Genomic DNA, 16,722 nt, shown 5'->3' with positions numbered 1-16,722 from the left:
GTTAGGAGTCAGGGGAGTAATAAAACATTCATGAAGATTTTTTTTAATTTATTCATTTATTTATACAAGCACTGGGTACAGTCAGAAACGCGGGTGGGTGAAAGAATTCACCAGAGCCAGAGCAGGGAACAGAACAGACAGACTGACGAAATACACTGCTGAGGGGAGCAGCAGGAACAGCAGGAGAGGTCTGTCATGCCATGTGGGACCCTCGCCGGTGGCCAGGGATAGAACCGGCGCTGCAGAGGCTGCAGGCAGCTTCGCAACCCAGCGCTCAACCACTGCGCCAGCAGGGGAGGCCCTCATGAAGATTTTAAAAGGGTGAGAAATAGGTTGGCAGTGGAAGGAATGGCATCAGCTTGACCTTTGTTCCCCACACCAGTTACTTCTGGTCTTTGGACCAGCTTTTGTTCTCTTCACCATGTGTCCAGACCCAGTGTTCCACTTTTAATCAGTGATCAGCACCTTCTTCCACATAGCCAGTCCCAGCTTAACTTGCTGAGCAGGGCAGCTGACATGTTGTGATAGCCAGCTCCTGCTTGGACTCCAGTGTCTGAACTGATACTACCTAGGGTAGGAAAGACTGCATCCAGCTTCAGGTCAGCCTGGACATTTTCATTCTCATTCTCTCTCATGATCTTTCACACTCTCTCTCTCCCACCTTTCCCTACCTTCCCTCCTCCCCTCTCTCTCTGTCTCTCTTTCTGTCTCTTCTTTCTGTCTCTTTACACACTCTGCTCCACCTTTACACACTCCTTTGTAAATAAGTTATGTCCTTTAAGTTATGTCCTTTCTGCTTTTAAGTCATGCTCTGCAGTCATATGTGTGCAGTGATAGCCTACTGTTTCCTCTGAGTTTGCTTGGTTTCAAAACCACCAGACATACAGGTGAAAATTCCCTGGAAGAGTAGAGAGAAAGGGGAAAAAATAATATATGAAGGAACAACGATAAAAATTTCCCAAGATTGATGAAAAACATGAGTCTACACACCCAAGAAGCTAAGTGAACTCCTACTAGGATAAAATTCAAAGAGATTCACATGGAGACATAATCAAATTTTTCAAAATCCTAAACAAACAAACAAAGAAAACCAAAATCATGAGAACAGTGAGAGAAACAACTCATCATATAAACATAATCTTCAATAAAGTATCTTATTTCTCATCAGAAAACAAAATGAAATAGAAAACCTGAATAGATCTAAAATATAAAGTCATCAAATTAGTCATGAAAAAACTTCCCACAAAGAAAATCCCAGTCAGATGGAGTCAACTGCTAAATTTTACCAAACAAGTGGAATCAACAATAATCATCAAAAGCTCTTCTAAAAATTAGAAATGGACAGAAGCCATCCCAGCTAATGTTGTAAAAGCACTATTACACTAAAATTAAAATCAAAGATATCACAACAAAATTACAGACCATTTTCCTTATGAATATATCCATTAAAAATCTTCAAATATTAGCAGCTAAATCCAGCAGCATGACAAAGGTTTATATATCATATCCAAGTGGAATTTATAACAGGAATGCAAGGCTAGTTCAAAATAGAAAAATCAATCAATACCAGTTAATTAAAGAAAAAGGTAAAAACCACACTATCATCTCAATATACGCAAAAAAAGCAACTGATGAAGTCCAAAATCCTTTCACAATAATAGCACAAACTTGGAACACAAATAAACTTTCTCAAAATTATAAAGGGGAACTATAGAAAGTTCACAGCTAAAATCATACTGGTGAAAGAATAATACCGTTCCCTACACTTGATATAAAGAACAAGGTAAAAATATCTGTTGTCACTAATAATGATTTGGAGGTTCTAACCAGAGAAACTGTAAAAAACAAAACAAAACAAAACAAAAAACGGCATTCAGAATGGAAAGGGAGAAAAAAACTGTTTGCAAATGAGGTGATCTTATATATGACATGACATAGTACATAGAAAAGTCTAAGAAATAATTCACCCCCTCCCAAAAATATAGAATAAAGGATTCAGCAGGGTGTCAGGATACAACATGAACTTATAAAACTCAATTTTATTTTTACCCAATAGCAAAATGCAATTCAAAAACCAAATTAAGAAAACTTATCCAGGGCCTCCCTGGTGGCGCAGGGGTTAAAGTCAGCACTATCAAGCTATCCTCAGCCATTGTGGTGTGAGTTTGATCCCTGGCCAATGGTGAGACAGACCTCTCCAGACTGTTCCCGTCAGCAGTGTATTTCAGTAGATCCACCTGTTCTGCTCCCCACTCTGTCTCTCGTGACTCCTCTCAACCCTCCCCCCATACCTCTAGCCTACACCCCAGTTCTTATATGCATAAATAAAAATAAATCTTTAAAATAAATAATAAAGATCTACATTTAAGAGCTAAAACTATTAGGAATTTTTTTTTTTTTAGTATGATACCTAAAGCATGAGTACTTATAAAAAAAATAGAAGCTAGACTTTATCAAAGTTTAAAATGCATGATTAAGGATACTATTAACAAACTGAAAACACAATCCGCAAAATTAGAGAAAAAATATCTGCAAATCTAATATCTGAAAGTTTCTCATATACAGAAAATTCCTCCAACTCAATAAAAAAAAAAAAAAAAGAAAATTGTATTTAAAAATGGGTAAAGAATTTGAACAGGCATTTAGCAAGCATAGATAATAACATGAAAACAGGTTCAACATCATTAGTCCCAATGGAAATGTAAATCAAAACCACAGTGAAGTTCTACTTCACATACACTATGAAGGCTAAAATCAAACAAAGATGGGCAATGACTAATGTTAGCAAAGATATTGGGAGAGTTAAATCCTTATACATTGACGATCTGAAAAAATACTGCAGATTCTTTGAATAATAGTTTGTAAATTATTGATTCACCACATGTCTTAGTAATTTTAACCCAGTTACATACCTAAGAGAATTAAAAACTATTTTCAGGCACAAATTTACTTGGGAATGTTCATAAAGGTACTACTGTTCATTCATAATAGATACAAAGTGAGAATTACCCAAATCAATTGATGAAAATACAAAATGTAGTACGTATGCATACAATGGAATATTATTCAACCATATAAGGAAGTAGTGATATATTCTATTCTATATATCACTTCAAACAACAAGTGATATATTCTATATATTGACACATTCTATAACATGAACGAACCTCAAAAAAGTGAGAGAAGTCAGACACAAAAGGCCAGAATAATTCCACTTAAATTAAATGTACAGATTGATAGAGACAGAAAGTAGACTAGAGGTTTGCAGGAATTGGGAAACTGATTGCATAAAGGGTACTGCATTTCTTATTGAAATGGTGAGAATGCTGTGAAACTACACAGTGCTGATGGTTGCACAACCTTTTCAGTATTCTAAAAACCACTGCATTATATATTTGTAGGGGAAACTTTAAGGCATGTGAATTTATTTCAATAAAATATATATGCATTTGGGCCTCCCCTGGTGGCGCAGCATTTATGGTTCACATGACTGCAAAATCTTATTAATCCAATCTATTAATCAATCTGATCTAATCTTATAATCCAATCTCATTAATATAATCTAAGTAATCTTGATGTTATATAGCTCTCATTTGAAAAATATTTTAACATATCTGAACTGCATACAATTAATTTTATAGTTAGTTGTTATGTAATAACAAGAAAAAGACACAGACAACTTTAATTTGATAACTTTTAGAAATTAATTTTTATACACCAAAGCAGTTATAGCAAACAGAATTAAACCTGGATGACTCTAACAACATGGAAACATCTTTAATTCATTTTCATAAAGGAAAAATAGCCTTACGAGAGATTAAGTAGGGAACAATAGTCTTTTGGACAAGATTGATAAAATTTAAGCAATGTTTAATTTTATTTTCTTAAGATTATTGGGAAAATCTATTAATACCTGGAAAACTTGGTGATCCCACTATTTTCACTGAATCTTGGGTCAAGTGTAAAGCTCTTGGTAATCGAACCAAATATCCAACTGTCATAAACAAAAAGAAATGATGAGCAAATTCCCTCACTAGAAATTCCAAGATATTCAAGTAGCATAGTATTATAGCACATTTAATCTTTGTTAAAAAGGAGAACCATAAATCAATCTCCTTTGACATTGGGTATCTCTGTCCCAACTACTCCCCTCATATGTTCTAATGACATTAAGCTGGCCCCTGCTTCTGACTATTACATCTTACCTCCAGAATACAGTCTCCCTTTTTAAAAGACCTAGTCCCCAGCCCTTCAAGGTCCACCTCCTTCAAACCTTGTTTGTTCTTATCATTCTTACCTTTTAACAATAGCACTTCTAACACTGTACATTGTATCAGAGTTCTTTATGCACATGTCATTTTTCCTAATTAGGTTATAATTAAGATCCATGTTTAACTTATCAAAAATCAGTACCAAGCACTATGCCTGACACACATAAACATTAAATAATTGTAAAATATGATCTATCATGATAGTCTTCAGTCATTGAGTGAGCAAACGCTAATTTGCACACAAAAACTTAGAGGGGCAGCAGAAAAAAATGCTATCAACCATACATTCAAATAACCTTTATCAGAGGGAGTAAAACACAAAGAAAAGAATATTTAAAGTCAGAAAACCTTAATTGAAATCCTAACTCTGCTACGGGCTTTAGGAAAATCACTTTAAAACACTACCTGTTTGTTTTCATCTACAAGACAGAACTAAATTCCAGAATTGAGTTATTTATAGGAACTGAATACTGTATAAAGTACAATATAAATACAAGCCCTTACTATTTAGTACTTAATAATAAAATAGTCTGCTTATTTTTTTTTTCTTACACATCAGGTCTGATTTTATTGGATCGAAAGATAAGGCACACACAACCCCTAGATACTATCATATGTAGTCTACAGACCATGGCCAGGAAGCTTTCCAGCACAGTTAAAGGTTACTGGCCATTCTCTAATTACATTAGAATGATCTTGGGACTACTGATGCCTAGGCTTGGCCTATCTTCTAATCTTCTAATTACACCATTTCTTTCTCCTCATCCCGTACCTACTTCCTCCATGTGTACATTTACACATTAGGAGGGCTTCATTTCCCATCCACCTTTTAAAATAAATTTAAAAAAAAAGTATTTTAGGGCCTCCCCGGTGGCGCAGTAGTTGAGCGCTGGGTTGCGAAGCTGCCCGCAGCCTATGCGGCACCGGTTCGATCCCCGGCTGCTCCCCGGCCACCAGAGGAGGGTCCCACATGGCGCGCAGACCTCTCCTGCCGCCCGCTGCTCCCCTCAGCAGTGTACTTCGGTCCTTCTGCCTGCTCTGCTCCCCGCTCTGGCTCTGGTGAATTCTCTCACCCTCCCGGGCTTCTGACTGTACCCAGTGCTTGTATAAACAAAACAAACAAATAAATAAATTAAAAAACATGCCTCTATAAAAAAAATAGTATTTTAAACAAATCTTTTGTGTGCTTTCTATTGTTCAATCCTCCGAGGTAATTTATTTTCATTTTGAGTCTAACATTTAAAGTCAAAAAAAAAAAAAAATGCAGCCAAAACCAGTTAAATCACAACAGTTTAAACTCTCACTCTTCATCAGTATCTTAAATATAGCTTGAAAACAGGATGGGAAAACATTTTTGTTTCTCTAGACACACGGAAGGTAACAATTGGATTCGGCAACACTTACAAATCCCAACCTTCCCTGTATCTCAAAACTAAAACCAACAGGCGGCGCTCCATGACAACGGATAACCACAACTCAGCGGGACGCCCACTCCTTTTGAAATAGCTAGCGAGCACAGCCCATTGGAGCGCACACTCTAAAACGGAAAGCGGGCCAATGACCCGCGGGCTAATTCCGGGAGTTTATTAACAACCAATTTAACCGTGTAACTTGAACTCGGGTGTCTCGGTATCTTCCGCCTATACGTTATTCAATTCACCCGTCACTTGCTTCCCCATGGAAGTTTCGGTTCCTCTGTGTGGCTTCTACAAAAAAATCAACCTCTCCAGGCAGGGAGCCGTGAGGACGGCGCTTCAGCCCGGCGAAGGCACGTGACACAGAAAACCATTCTCGGCGCCGGGGCCTCACCTGGCAGGTGCGCCCGCACGACCAAGGCGGAGAGAAGGAGGACGCCCGCGGCCCGGCAGAGCCGGGAGCCCACGGCCGGGGCCCGCCGCCAGCCCCGCCGCGCCCGGCCGGGGGCCGTGGCCTCCATTCGCACGCCGCCGCCACCCGCCGACCGTCGGCTCGGAAGGTCGTTAGGCGGCGCGCGCCCCCCGGAAGTCGGCCGCAGCGACCCGGAAGCCCGGCGGAAAGGCCGCCGCTCGGCCGGGCGGGGGAGACAGGCCGCGCCCGCCCGAGCCCACCCGCCGGAGGGGCCTCCCCGGGCGCTGGGCGAGGGGGGAGGGCCGGTGTCGTGCTTCGCGGACGCGCAGGGAAGATTAGCGATACGGCCAACATTCCGCACCTGGGAGAACCGCCGTCCACGGCCCGCGCCTGTCCGTTGTGAGTGCGGTGGTCTGGTCGTGGGCACAGGAAAGGCTTTTCATCAGCACTTTGGTGGGAGGAGCCCCTCGGTAGGGCCCACCTGAGACTTAGGTCGTGGGAAGTGAGTGATTTCAGACAAGTACAGTCCTCAGAGAATTGTTTGGATCTAGAATATCAGATACTAGTACTTATGTATTGAACGTAATTGGGAGGTAAATGGAACATAAACTAAATGGGAATGAAAGTTGAGCCCTTAACCTAGGAAGAAACTTGCTGGAAAAAACAGACGAAGTCGTTAAGGGCATATGGCCATAAAAGGGGGAGGTAACATGTTCCCAGCCTCGCTTAATCATGGGCAGAGCTGGGTGGCCACTTAAAGCGAAATAATGTGAAAGATAGGGGGCCTCCCTGGTGGCGCAAGGGATTAGGCGCAACCTATGAGCAACATATGAAGCTGTCAGCGGCCTCTGCAGCCAGCCAGGGAGCAACCCACATGGCACAGCAGACCTCTCCCGACTGGCCCATTGCTTCCCTCAGCAGTGTACTTTGGTTAATCTGCCTGTACTGTTCCCCACTCTGTCTCTGGTGAATCCTCTCACCCCCCACACCTCTGAACTGTACCCCAGTTCTTGTATTCATAAATAAATCTTTAAAAAAATAATATGGGGCCTGCCCTGGTGAGCACCGCACCTCTGCAGCCCCGGTTTGTTCCCTACCTGCCAGCGAGGGTCCCACATGGCGCTGCAGACTGTAACAGGGTGGTCCCCAGGAAAGGGGGAGGTTCCAGGTTCCCTGCCCCACCCAAGGAAGGGTGGAGCTGAGCAGGGAGAGGAGAAGCTGAAGAAGAGACTGAGGAAGCAGAATGGAGCCAGGAGACCTGGAGGAGGCGCATGGAGCCTAGAGACACGTGAAGAAGCTGCGCTTGTCTTTTGGTCGTGGACGGGGTGACACAGATGTGGGTGAGACCCATGGGGAGGTGACAATGGCAGCTTTTATCTTGATGTTGATTTTGCTCTTTTCCTTCCGGGCTTGTTTGGTTGTTTCTGACTCTTTTCTGTGGGTCCCCACTGGAAGATGCTTTAGACTTGTGGCAGGCTTTGGGGCCTTGCTCTGGGCCGATCCCATATGGATGGAGTTTTACCCACGAGGGGACGGGTAACTTTGGGTGCTTCATTTAGAAACTAGACTCTTTGCCTTACCTGTATTGTTTCCTAGTTTTTATTAAAGTTCCTTCCCATTAAAGTGTCATATGTTTTGTGTTGATGCCGCGGATGGCAGAACCCATTTAGAATAGGCAGGTTTGCGGGGTTTGGGCTGCCCCTCTCCCTGTCCTATAACATTACCTGTATTGTTTCCTAGTTTTATTAAAGTTCCTTCCCATTAAAGTGTCATATGTTTTGTGTTGATGCGTCAGATGGCAGAACCCATTTAGAATAGGCAGGTTTGTGAGGTTTGGGCTGCCCCTCTCCCTGTCCTATAACATGTCCACCTGCTGCTTCCCTCAGCAGTGTATTTTGTCAGTCTGCCTGGTTTGTTCCCCGCTCTGTCTCTGGTGAATCCTCTCACCCTCCCGTGCATCCCCTGGTTCTTGTATAAATAAATAAATCTTTAAAAAAAAAATAATATGGAAGATAGGGGAAAAAAGGTATTTCTCTTGTCCTGTGGCCCACTTTGTACCCTGGTTCTATTGGTAAGAAATATGGAAGAAGCCGCCCGGCTTGGTGGTGAGACATGGGAGAGACACTTAGAAGAGACACTTAGGTAGAGACACTTAGAAGAGAAACTTGGGTGAGAGACGTATGGGGAGGCTGGCAATGGCAGCTGTTAGTTAACTTGACGTGGGAATCTCCTTTTGTCCCATTTTTGAGGCCCTGCTTCAGAACACTTTTTCTATGGTTTCAAGAGAAGGTGCCTTAGACTTGTGGCAAGCCATTCAGCCTATGAGGCCCGGTGTCTGACCAACCTTACGTTTCCCCCACCTCCTCCCCACTAACTCTGTTAAAGTTCTCTCACACTAAATGTCTGCTTTGCCTTTATGCATATGCATAGCCAGATTCCTTCAGAGAATGCAAGTTTGGGGATCCATGCATGTGCTTGGTCACACTAACAAAATTACCTTAGCTAATACTGACTTTCCTGCAGCACTCAACCTGAAAGATCATGCAAATTCAGAAACATAAAACCAGCTATCAGCCTAAGAGGGCATTTACACAACGAACTTGAAAGAGAATCTTGTCTTTTCTGCAGCTGGAAAATTTTACTTAAATGTAGCAGAGCTGTGCTAGAAATAAATCTAGTGCAGTGTTTCAATAGAAAGAATTTAAATAACTGAAGATAATCCTAATAGGAAGAAATGAGTATCACTGAATTGACTAAAAGCTCACACTGGGTTAACCAAACTCCAATTAAGGGAATTCAAACTGACAGCCTAACCACCTAATCAACCACCCCACTTATTTGATTGTTTAACTCAAAATGCAATGCCTTTAGGTGTATGATGGTTGCACCACAGATAGAACTCTGTGCTCTCTTAACGTTTAACCGGATTTATGTGCTTTGTGCTTAGCTTTTCAAAGCCAAGATCTTACCTGTTTTGCTACTATTTTAATCTCAATTCCTAGAATAAACCCTGACATATATAATAACCCAGCAGAGAAGAAAAGGGGCTGACTCTTGACTTAGGATCAGGATGGAAACATTTCTTAAGGACTATATAAATATTCTAAGAACTTGGTTATTAATAACAAATTGAAGAAACTTCTGCATATTCCACAAGTTGTCTATTAATATTGTGTTGACTACACAGTACAATTTATTCCTTTTGAATTTTTTTCTAGTCTGTATAAAGTCCTAAATTATATTTAGCCAGTTCAAGCATATTTGAGTAAAGAAAGGCCTCAATAACTTGGATCCAACCAGTTTTTTGGTTAAGATCTTGCAGTTACCTTGTGCCCATTTAATAAACACATATTTTACTGAATAGAGTGAAATCAGTCACTATCTTTGTCTGGACATATATCCTGCTAAAAGTCCTCTTTTTTTTTTTGTAAACAAACCTGCACTATATGCTTTTTACCAACTGAACATTTGATTGTAGACTTCTCAGGGATAAAAGATGGAAGGGACTGTTTAGATTATGCTAAATCTTGTAATCTTTGTTTTCTGTCATCAAGAATTTACTTCAGTTCATCAATCCCACCTGTCTTTATTTTCAGTGGAAATTTCTAATAGTCCACCTGAGAATGGGATGTGATTTTGGACTCTTAATTTAACATGTGGTATGATTCTAATGATGAAAATCTGCTGAAAATCAGAAAGTACATCTCTCATTCATATTTGCATTTTTTGCTGCAGTAAGGATGATAGGGGCTTTTCTACCTTAATTCTAATATATCAGTACCTCAAAGTTTAGTATGACATTATTTCCATATAACATTGGTAAGAATAAAATATCTCAACCACACCTGTTTTAAGTCATGTCACTTATAATGGAGTTTCCAGTAACCTACCAACAACCCTAAGTGTAGACTGTATTTGAAATTCCTGTAATAGTTTCATGCAAGATGAAATTATTGAAATGTTTTAAAATGAATAGAATATTGATATCTATTTTGCATGTGAACAAATAAATGACATCCTATTATTTTCAGTAATGAGCTTAAAACCATCTTTGCTTTTACTCTAGACATCATGGTAGCAAGAAGTAAGAATAATTTAGGGCATGAAAAAGATGAACTTTTGACTATAAATTGTAAATTACTGTCATAAAATATTAGATATAATGATTTAACCTTAGTAAAATAAATACTAATGTTTTATAATTATATCTGTAAAGTAAATTCTTAATTGTAGTCAAGTATATACTTTTATAAAATACGTTGCCACTGATTATTTTATTTATAAACTTTGGTATCTTTTACCTATAAAATATTAACATATGGCAAAACCTAAAAGTAGATTAAAAATGAGCAGTTTTCCTGAGCATTGAGGAAAAAGCTAAAATGGAAATCTTGCCACTGAAGCTATTTTTGTTTTTCTTAAGAATTTAATTATGATGTATATACTAAGTACTCTAATGTGTTAACAGTTCTAACTGTTGCCAAGATACAACAGTTCTGTTTTGTTTTGTCTGTCTTATTCCTTTGCCATACTATACCTTCCTCTAGAAGAGAAAAAAAATTGACTTAAAAAAAAAATCAACATTTTAAAAGTCAATTCAATAACTCTGTTCTCTAAGTTATATTAACCAATACTCAATCACTGGAAAATTGTGTTTTTATAGTTTAAAATAAAAAGTGTCATAAGAAGCACTTAATTTACAATATCTGAGAATTCTAAGAAAAGCCATGGATTCGGATTCACAGTATACTCCTGGAAAGATAAGTATCTCTGAAAGATTCATCCGTTCAGGGAAAAAGGCTGTTGAGAATATAGATTACCCACACTACTGGAATCTCTTAAGAAAAATAAACATGCCTTTTGTGAAAGGTGTTGAAGATAGACATAACTATTGCAGAATTGAAAAGAAATGCAACCCTGTGTTTCTTAAATTTCACCCTTATCCCTCTTCAGACCTACCAGACTATCATTTACACTATCCTTATCCCCCACCATATGGGCCACATTACCCATTATTTCCACTTCGAGATGATGTGCCCTTAGGTGATGTCTGTTCTGGGTTTATGAGTCCTGGTGGTGATGCTGATTTAAAGCCTGGTTTTGGCAGAACCATACCAAACCTAGTAGATTTCAGTGATGTGAAACCTCAACATCGAGTTCCCAGACCAGACTCAGGATTTCAGGCAACACTAAAAAGGCAAAAAAATGTATTAGAAGAACTAAAACAGGACAGGAGATGGAATTCCAGAGCAACACCAGATATTTCCATCAGAGCAAGACTTGGAGGTAAATAAAATGAGATAGACTTTTTAATTTTTAAGTATTTAAACATAGGACAAGTGTATGGGCATAATGTTTACTAGTTAGCAGTTAATCTAACAAAATCATTGCTAAGAGGAATTATTATTTTTAGTTACATATTCTAAGGGGAAAGTAATAATGATAAGCATTTTCTAAATATTTGTAAAACACTTTGTTTTATAAAAAATATATTTAATAATATAAGTGACCAACACAAAGCATGTCATATAATTTACTCTAGATATATAGATATATAGATAACCTAGTTATAATTTAAATAAATTATATTTAACTTTGGTAATTGTGTGGAATTTCTCTGTATCTTTCTCACTCCATTGAAAAAATAAATATATTAATGGTTATGAAAGGGGCTGAGATGAAATAGAAAATAGAAAAGTAGTTGAAAGTATATTTGGGGGGTGGAGTTTGAAAAGAATAGTATATGTAAAAGCTGAAGAGAAGCAACCCCGGCAAAAACAGCTCCACCAGAACCCTGGGAACAGAACTGATGACCTCTTACTGGCAGCTGCATTTTTTGGTTCCTCCATAAGAATTTACAGAGAGGTCACAGAAGTGATGAGAAATACTTCCAATGAAAGGTGCATGTAATATGACTGTGTGGAAGTGTGTGTGATAGGAAATGAAAGAGGTGAACCTCTTTGAGAATGTAGAAAAGAGCAAATGCTGTAGTGAGAGATGCTAAGCTTGCCCTAGTGTCAGAGGTACAGCACCTTCCACCAGGTTCTTTAGGAGCCAGTCATAGCCTAGACACCAACAGAAGCACTGTCTGGAGGAATAGTACTTCTACTATTTGTTGGAGCAGTGGAGATCATGATTCCTACCACTTCAAAGAAAAACTATAGTCACTTGGGATTAGGAAGAGGGTTAAAAATAAAGGAAAAGACCCACAAAATAAGTCTTCCCAGCCCCAGCCTCTATATACCCCCTTTTGAACCAGAAAGGAATTTGGAGATATGCAAGCATAGGATAAGAGTTATGCTTTTTCTGGGCCTCCCTGGTGGCACAGGCGGTTGAGTGCAGCGCTGTGAAGCTGTCAGCAGCCTCTGCAGTGCTGGTTCGATCCCCACTGGCCATGGAGGTAGCCACATGGTGAGCAGACCTCTCCTGTCTCACCGGCTGCTCTGCCTGTTCCGTTTCCCACTCTATCTTTGGTGAATCCTCTCACCCTCTTGCACATCTGGCCTGTACCCTGGTTTTTGTATAAAGAAATACATCTTTTAAAAAAAAAGTTATGCTTTATCAGTCATATCTGATAAAATACTGGCTCCTTTCCAAATAAGAAAGGTAATAGGGAAAAAAAAAGGCACTATATTTTGATTAGAGGTCCAACACAACAAGAAGAAGTAACACAAATATATGTGCGCTGAATGATGGAGAGCTGAGATACATTAGACAATAACAGAACTGAAGAGATTGACAGCAACCCAATAATACAAAAGGACCCCTACTTACTATATGGAAAAAATCAACAAGATGAATAATAAATAAGAAAACAATAGCCTTAATGGAGATGCAAAACCAAGTGGAGCTAATAGATACCTACATAATACTCCCAAGAACTAATTGCATACATATTTCAAATGCACATGCACATGAAACATTTTCAATAACATATATGTTGGAACAAAAGTCAATTTTCAATAAAACAACAAATATCAAAATTATACCTAGCATTATCTCTATCATCTATTAAGTTGAAAAAAACTGGAAAAATTATAAATACATGGAGACTAAACAACAGGTTGTTTCATAGCTATTTGATAAGAGAGAAATCGAAACATTAAAAAGTACTTAAGATGAATGGAAATTATGGTTCAAGGTACCATAATCAATGGGATGCAGCAAAAACACTGTTAAGGGAAAAGATAATTGTAATACAGACCACATAAGAATCAAGAAAAGACTCCAATAAATAATCCAATATTTATTATATCCAATAATCTAAAGCAATTTGTAAAAGAGGAAAAAGCAAGACCCAAATTTAGTAGAAGGAAGGAAATAAAGTGTGGAAGTAAAGGGGGGAAATAGATCTTCAGGGAAATTGATAAACATCTAGCTACATTTAAAAAAAAGAAACCATTAATAAAATCATACATGAAAGAGTAGACATCACAACAGACAGCACAGAAATAAAAAGAACCATATCAGATTACAATGAACCAGTGTTCATTGTATTATTATTATGTTCTATAATTTGAAGAAACAAGGAAATTTTCTATATCAATGTAATCTACAAAAACTAACCCAGGAAGAAGCAGATGTTTTGAATAAACTGATCATAAGTATGGAAAATGAAACAGTAATAAAAAATATTCCCCAAAACAAAAGCCCAGGAACAGAGACTTCACAAAAGAATTTTATCAAAACTTTAAGCAAGGGCCTTCCCTGGTGGTGCAGCAGTTGAGCCCTGGGCTGCGAGGCTGCCTGCAGCCTCTGCAGTGCAGATTCGATCCCAGGCCACCCGTGAGAGTCCCACATGGCTCGACAGACCTCTCCTGCCGCGCTCGCTGCTCCCCTCAGCAGTGTATTTCGTCACTCTGCCTGTTCTGTCCCCTGCTCTGGCTCTGGTGAATTCTCTCACCCCCCTTGCTTCTGATTGTCCCCCTAGTGCTTACAGAAGTAAATTAAAAAAAAAAAAAATCTTTAAAAACTTTAAGCAAGAAATAATGCTCAGGCGCAGTGGTTGAGTGCTGGGCTGTGAAGCTGCCTGCAGCCTCTGCAGTGCTGGTTCAATCCCCAGCCACCAGTGAGGGTTCCACATGGCGTGCAGACCTCTCCTGCCACACCCGCTGCTCCCCTCAGGAGTGTATTTTGTCAGTCTGCCTGTTCTGCTCTCCGCTCTGGCCCTGGTGAATTCTCTCACCCTTCCGCACTTCTGACTGCACCCAGTGCTTGTATAAGTAAATAAATAAATCTTTAAAAAAAAATTTAAAAAAATAAATAATGCTCATCCTACTCAAATTGTTTTCTTAAAAATACAATAAGAGAGAATGCCCCCCGATACTTTTTATTGGAAGAATATTTTTTATGGCGACAATACCTAAAACCAGATATGGACAGCAACAAGGGAAGAAAATTATAGACCAATATCCCTGATGAAGACTGATGCAAAAATCTTGAAAAGAGTACTAGCAAGCCAAATAAATTAATATATCATAAAACTTATACACCACGATCAACTGGGATTTGTCCCAGGAGTGTAAGATTGTTTAATACACATAAGTCAATCAGTGTACGAAATCATTACCAGAAAGTAAAGAAAAATTATTTGAACATGTCAATAGATGCAGAGGAAGCATTTGATTAGGTTTAGCACCCATTTATGACAAAAACTAGACAAGGAGAGAATAGAAGGAACCTACCTCTACATAATACAGGTCAGGTATTACAAACCTTCAACCAATATAATATTTAATGGTGAAAAACTGAAAGCTTTCCTTTAAGATCAGGAGTAAGACAAGGATGCCTACTGTCACCACTCTGTTTAATATTAAAGATGTTGGATAGAGCAATCAGATAACAGAAAATAAAGGAAATCCAGTGTGGAATAGAAGAAGTAGAACTATCACTATTTGCACAGGATAAGATACAGAAAAAAAGCATATTACTTGGGTCGCCGCCATTTCGCCCAAGTTTGGTCTCTGCGTCTTTTGCAGAGCTCCAGACTGCGCTATGTTGGGACAAAACATCCAGGGATTCATGACCTCTGTGGTCCGCAGGAGCCACTATGAGGAGGGCCCAGGGAAGAATTTGCCATTTTCTGTGGAAAACAAGTGTCGGTTACTATTTATGAGGACTGTGTACTTCGGTTCTGGGTTTGCTGCACCTTTCTTTATATTAAGACACCAGCTGCTTAAGAAATAAGGACATTTTAGTTCATCCATGAAACAGATATGAAGAGGATCATTTTAAGAAGTGCAATTTCTTTGAAAAGCCAAACTGTTGAACTCAATATACTAAATATGTTTGTAAATAAACTTATGGCATGACTCCTTAATGCCTCTTCTCTGAAATTAAAAAAAAAATACAGAAAATCGTAAAGACTCCAAATTTATTGGAAAAAATAAATGAATACAGCAAAGTGACAGGTAGTAAAATCAACATAAAAATATCTGTTGTATTTTTATGTACAAATGATGAATGATAAGGAAAAGAAGGAAATTCTATGCAAAACTGAATCAAAAATAATAAAGACTTAAAGAGTAGAAAAATTTATACAATGCAAACTACAAAACTGTATTAGAAGATCTCGGTAATCATAGGGAGATGAAAAGAGATTTCTTGTTCATGGATGGGGAGAATCAATTAAAATGACTATTCTGCCTAAAATTTAACACAATATCCATCAAAACACCAGCAATTATGTTTCATAAAAATTGAACAAAACATATGAAGTGTATAAGGAACCACAAAAAAGGCTTGAATTGTGAAAGCAAACCTGAGGATAGAGAAGAGAATCTGAGGTATATTATCTATATTATAAAGTAATAGTACTAAAAAATATAGTATTTGGCACACAAATAAATAAATGAATCAGTAAATGGAATTGAAAGTCCAGAAATCCATATACAAACTAGTACCTAATTTATGATAAAAGAGCTATGATCATACAATGGGGAAAAGATAGTCTCTTTAATAATGGTGTTTGGAAAACTGGAAAGCCACACACAAAAGCTTGAAGTTGGATCACTCCCTAATCTCATTCACAAAAATAAAATCTAAATGGTTTAAAGATTTAGATATGAGACCTGCAACAATAAAATATACTTAAGAACACATTGGGGATATACCCTATGATATCAATGATGAAGATTTTTGGTGATAAGAACCCTATGGCTAGAGACATAAAAGCAAAAATAAATAATTGGGATTACCTCAAATTAAAAAGCTTTTAGACAGTGAAAGAAAATACAATATGATTTAAAAGGCACTCTATGAAAGGGTAAAAATAGTCACATAATATAATTGATAAGGGGTTAATATCTAAGATTGTAAAAAAAAAGCATCACATTAAAAAAACGAATAGCCCAATGAATAAAAAGGACAGCAGATATGAACACGATTCATCAAAAAATGCTATATAAAAGGATAATAGACATATGACAAAAACATTCATCATCACTTGCAAAAACCAAGTGTCAAAACCACAATGAGATACCATCTCATACCCAGCAGTGCTAGAGAGCATGGTGAGAAAAATGAACCCTTCTACACTGTCGCAACAATTATGGAAAAAAAAAACCTGATTTACCTTAAACTAAACACTGTACAACCCAGCAATTCTGCTCTTGGTCACAATTCC

General features: G+C 38.3%; 3 protein-coding genes across 3 annotated transcripts in view; 2 read left to right on the top strand and 1 right to left on the bottom strand.

Moving 5' to 3' along the window:
- The window catches only part of ZPBP (zona pellucida binding protein), a gene marked incomplete at its 3' end in the record, with an annotated part of 152,228 nt that extends 145,964 nt beyond the window's left edge, over positions 1-6,264 (bottom strand). The window contains exons 1-2 of the mRNA XM_084247520.1: positions 6,081-6,264; positions 3,914-3,994 (exon numbers count right to left, since the gene is read on the bottom strand). Coding sequence (XP_084103646.1) covers positions 3,914-3,994; positions 6,081-6,207 — 208 coding nt within the window. The 5' untranslated portion in view covers positions 6,208-6,264. The remainder of the gene's footprint in view (positions 1-3,913; positions 3,995-6,080) is intronic.
- Positions 6,265-10,825: 4,561 nt separating this feature from the next.
- SPMIP7 (sperm microtubule inner protein 7) overlaps positions 10,826-16,722 on the top strand; it is a gene marked incomplete at its 5' end in the record, with an annotated part of 67,055 nt that continues 61,158 nt past the window's right edge. The window contains one exon of the mRNA XM_084248452.1: positions 10,826-11,384. Within this exon, the coding sequence (XP_084104578.1) occupies positions 10,826-11,384 (559 nt within the window). The remainder of the gene's footprint in view (positions 11,385-16,722) is intronic.
- On the top strand, positions 15,093-15,284 carry LOC311180529 (cytochrome c oxidase subunit 7C, mitochondrial-like; the record flags this gene model as incomplete). The annotated part of the gene is made up of 1 exon (XM_084248453.1): positions 15,093-15,284. One exon carries the CDS (start codon positions 15,093-15,095, stop codon positions 15,282-15,284), a length of 192 nt encoding a protein of 63 aa, XP_084104579.1.

This window comes from Talpa europaea (assembly GCF_964194135.1).
Source record: "Talpa europaea genome assembly, chromosome: 11".
In the NCBI taxonomy this organism is placed as follows: Eukaryota; Metazoa; Chordata; class Mammalia; order Eulipotyphla; family Talpidae; genus Talpa; species Talpa europaea.
This window is presented reverse-complemented; position numbering and strand designations above follow the sequence as displayed.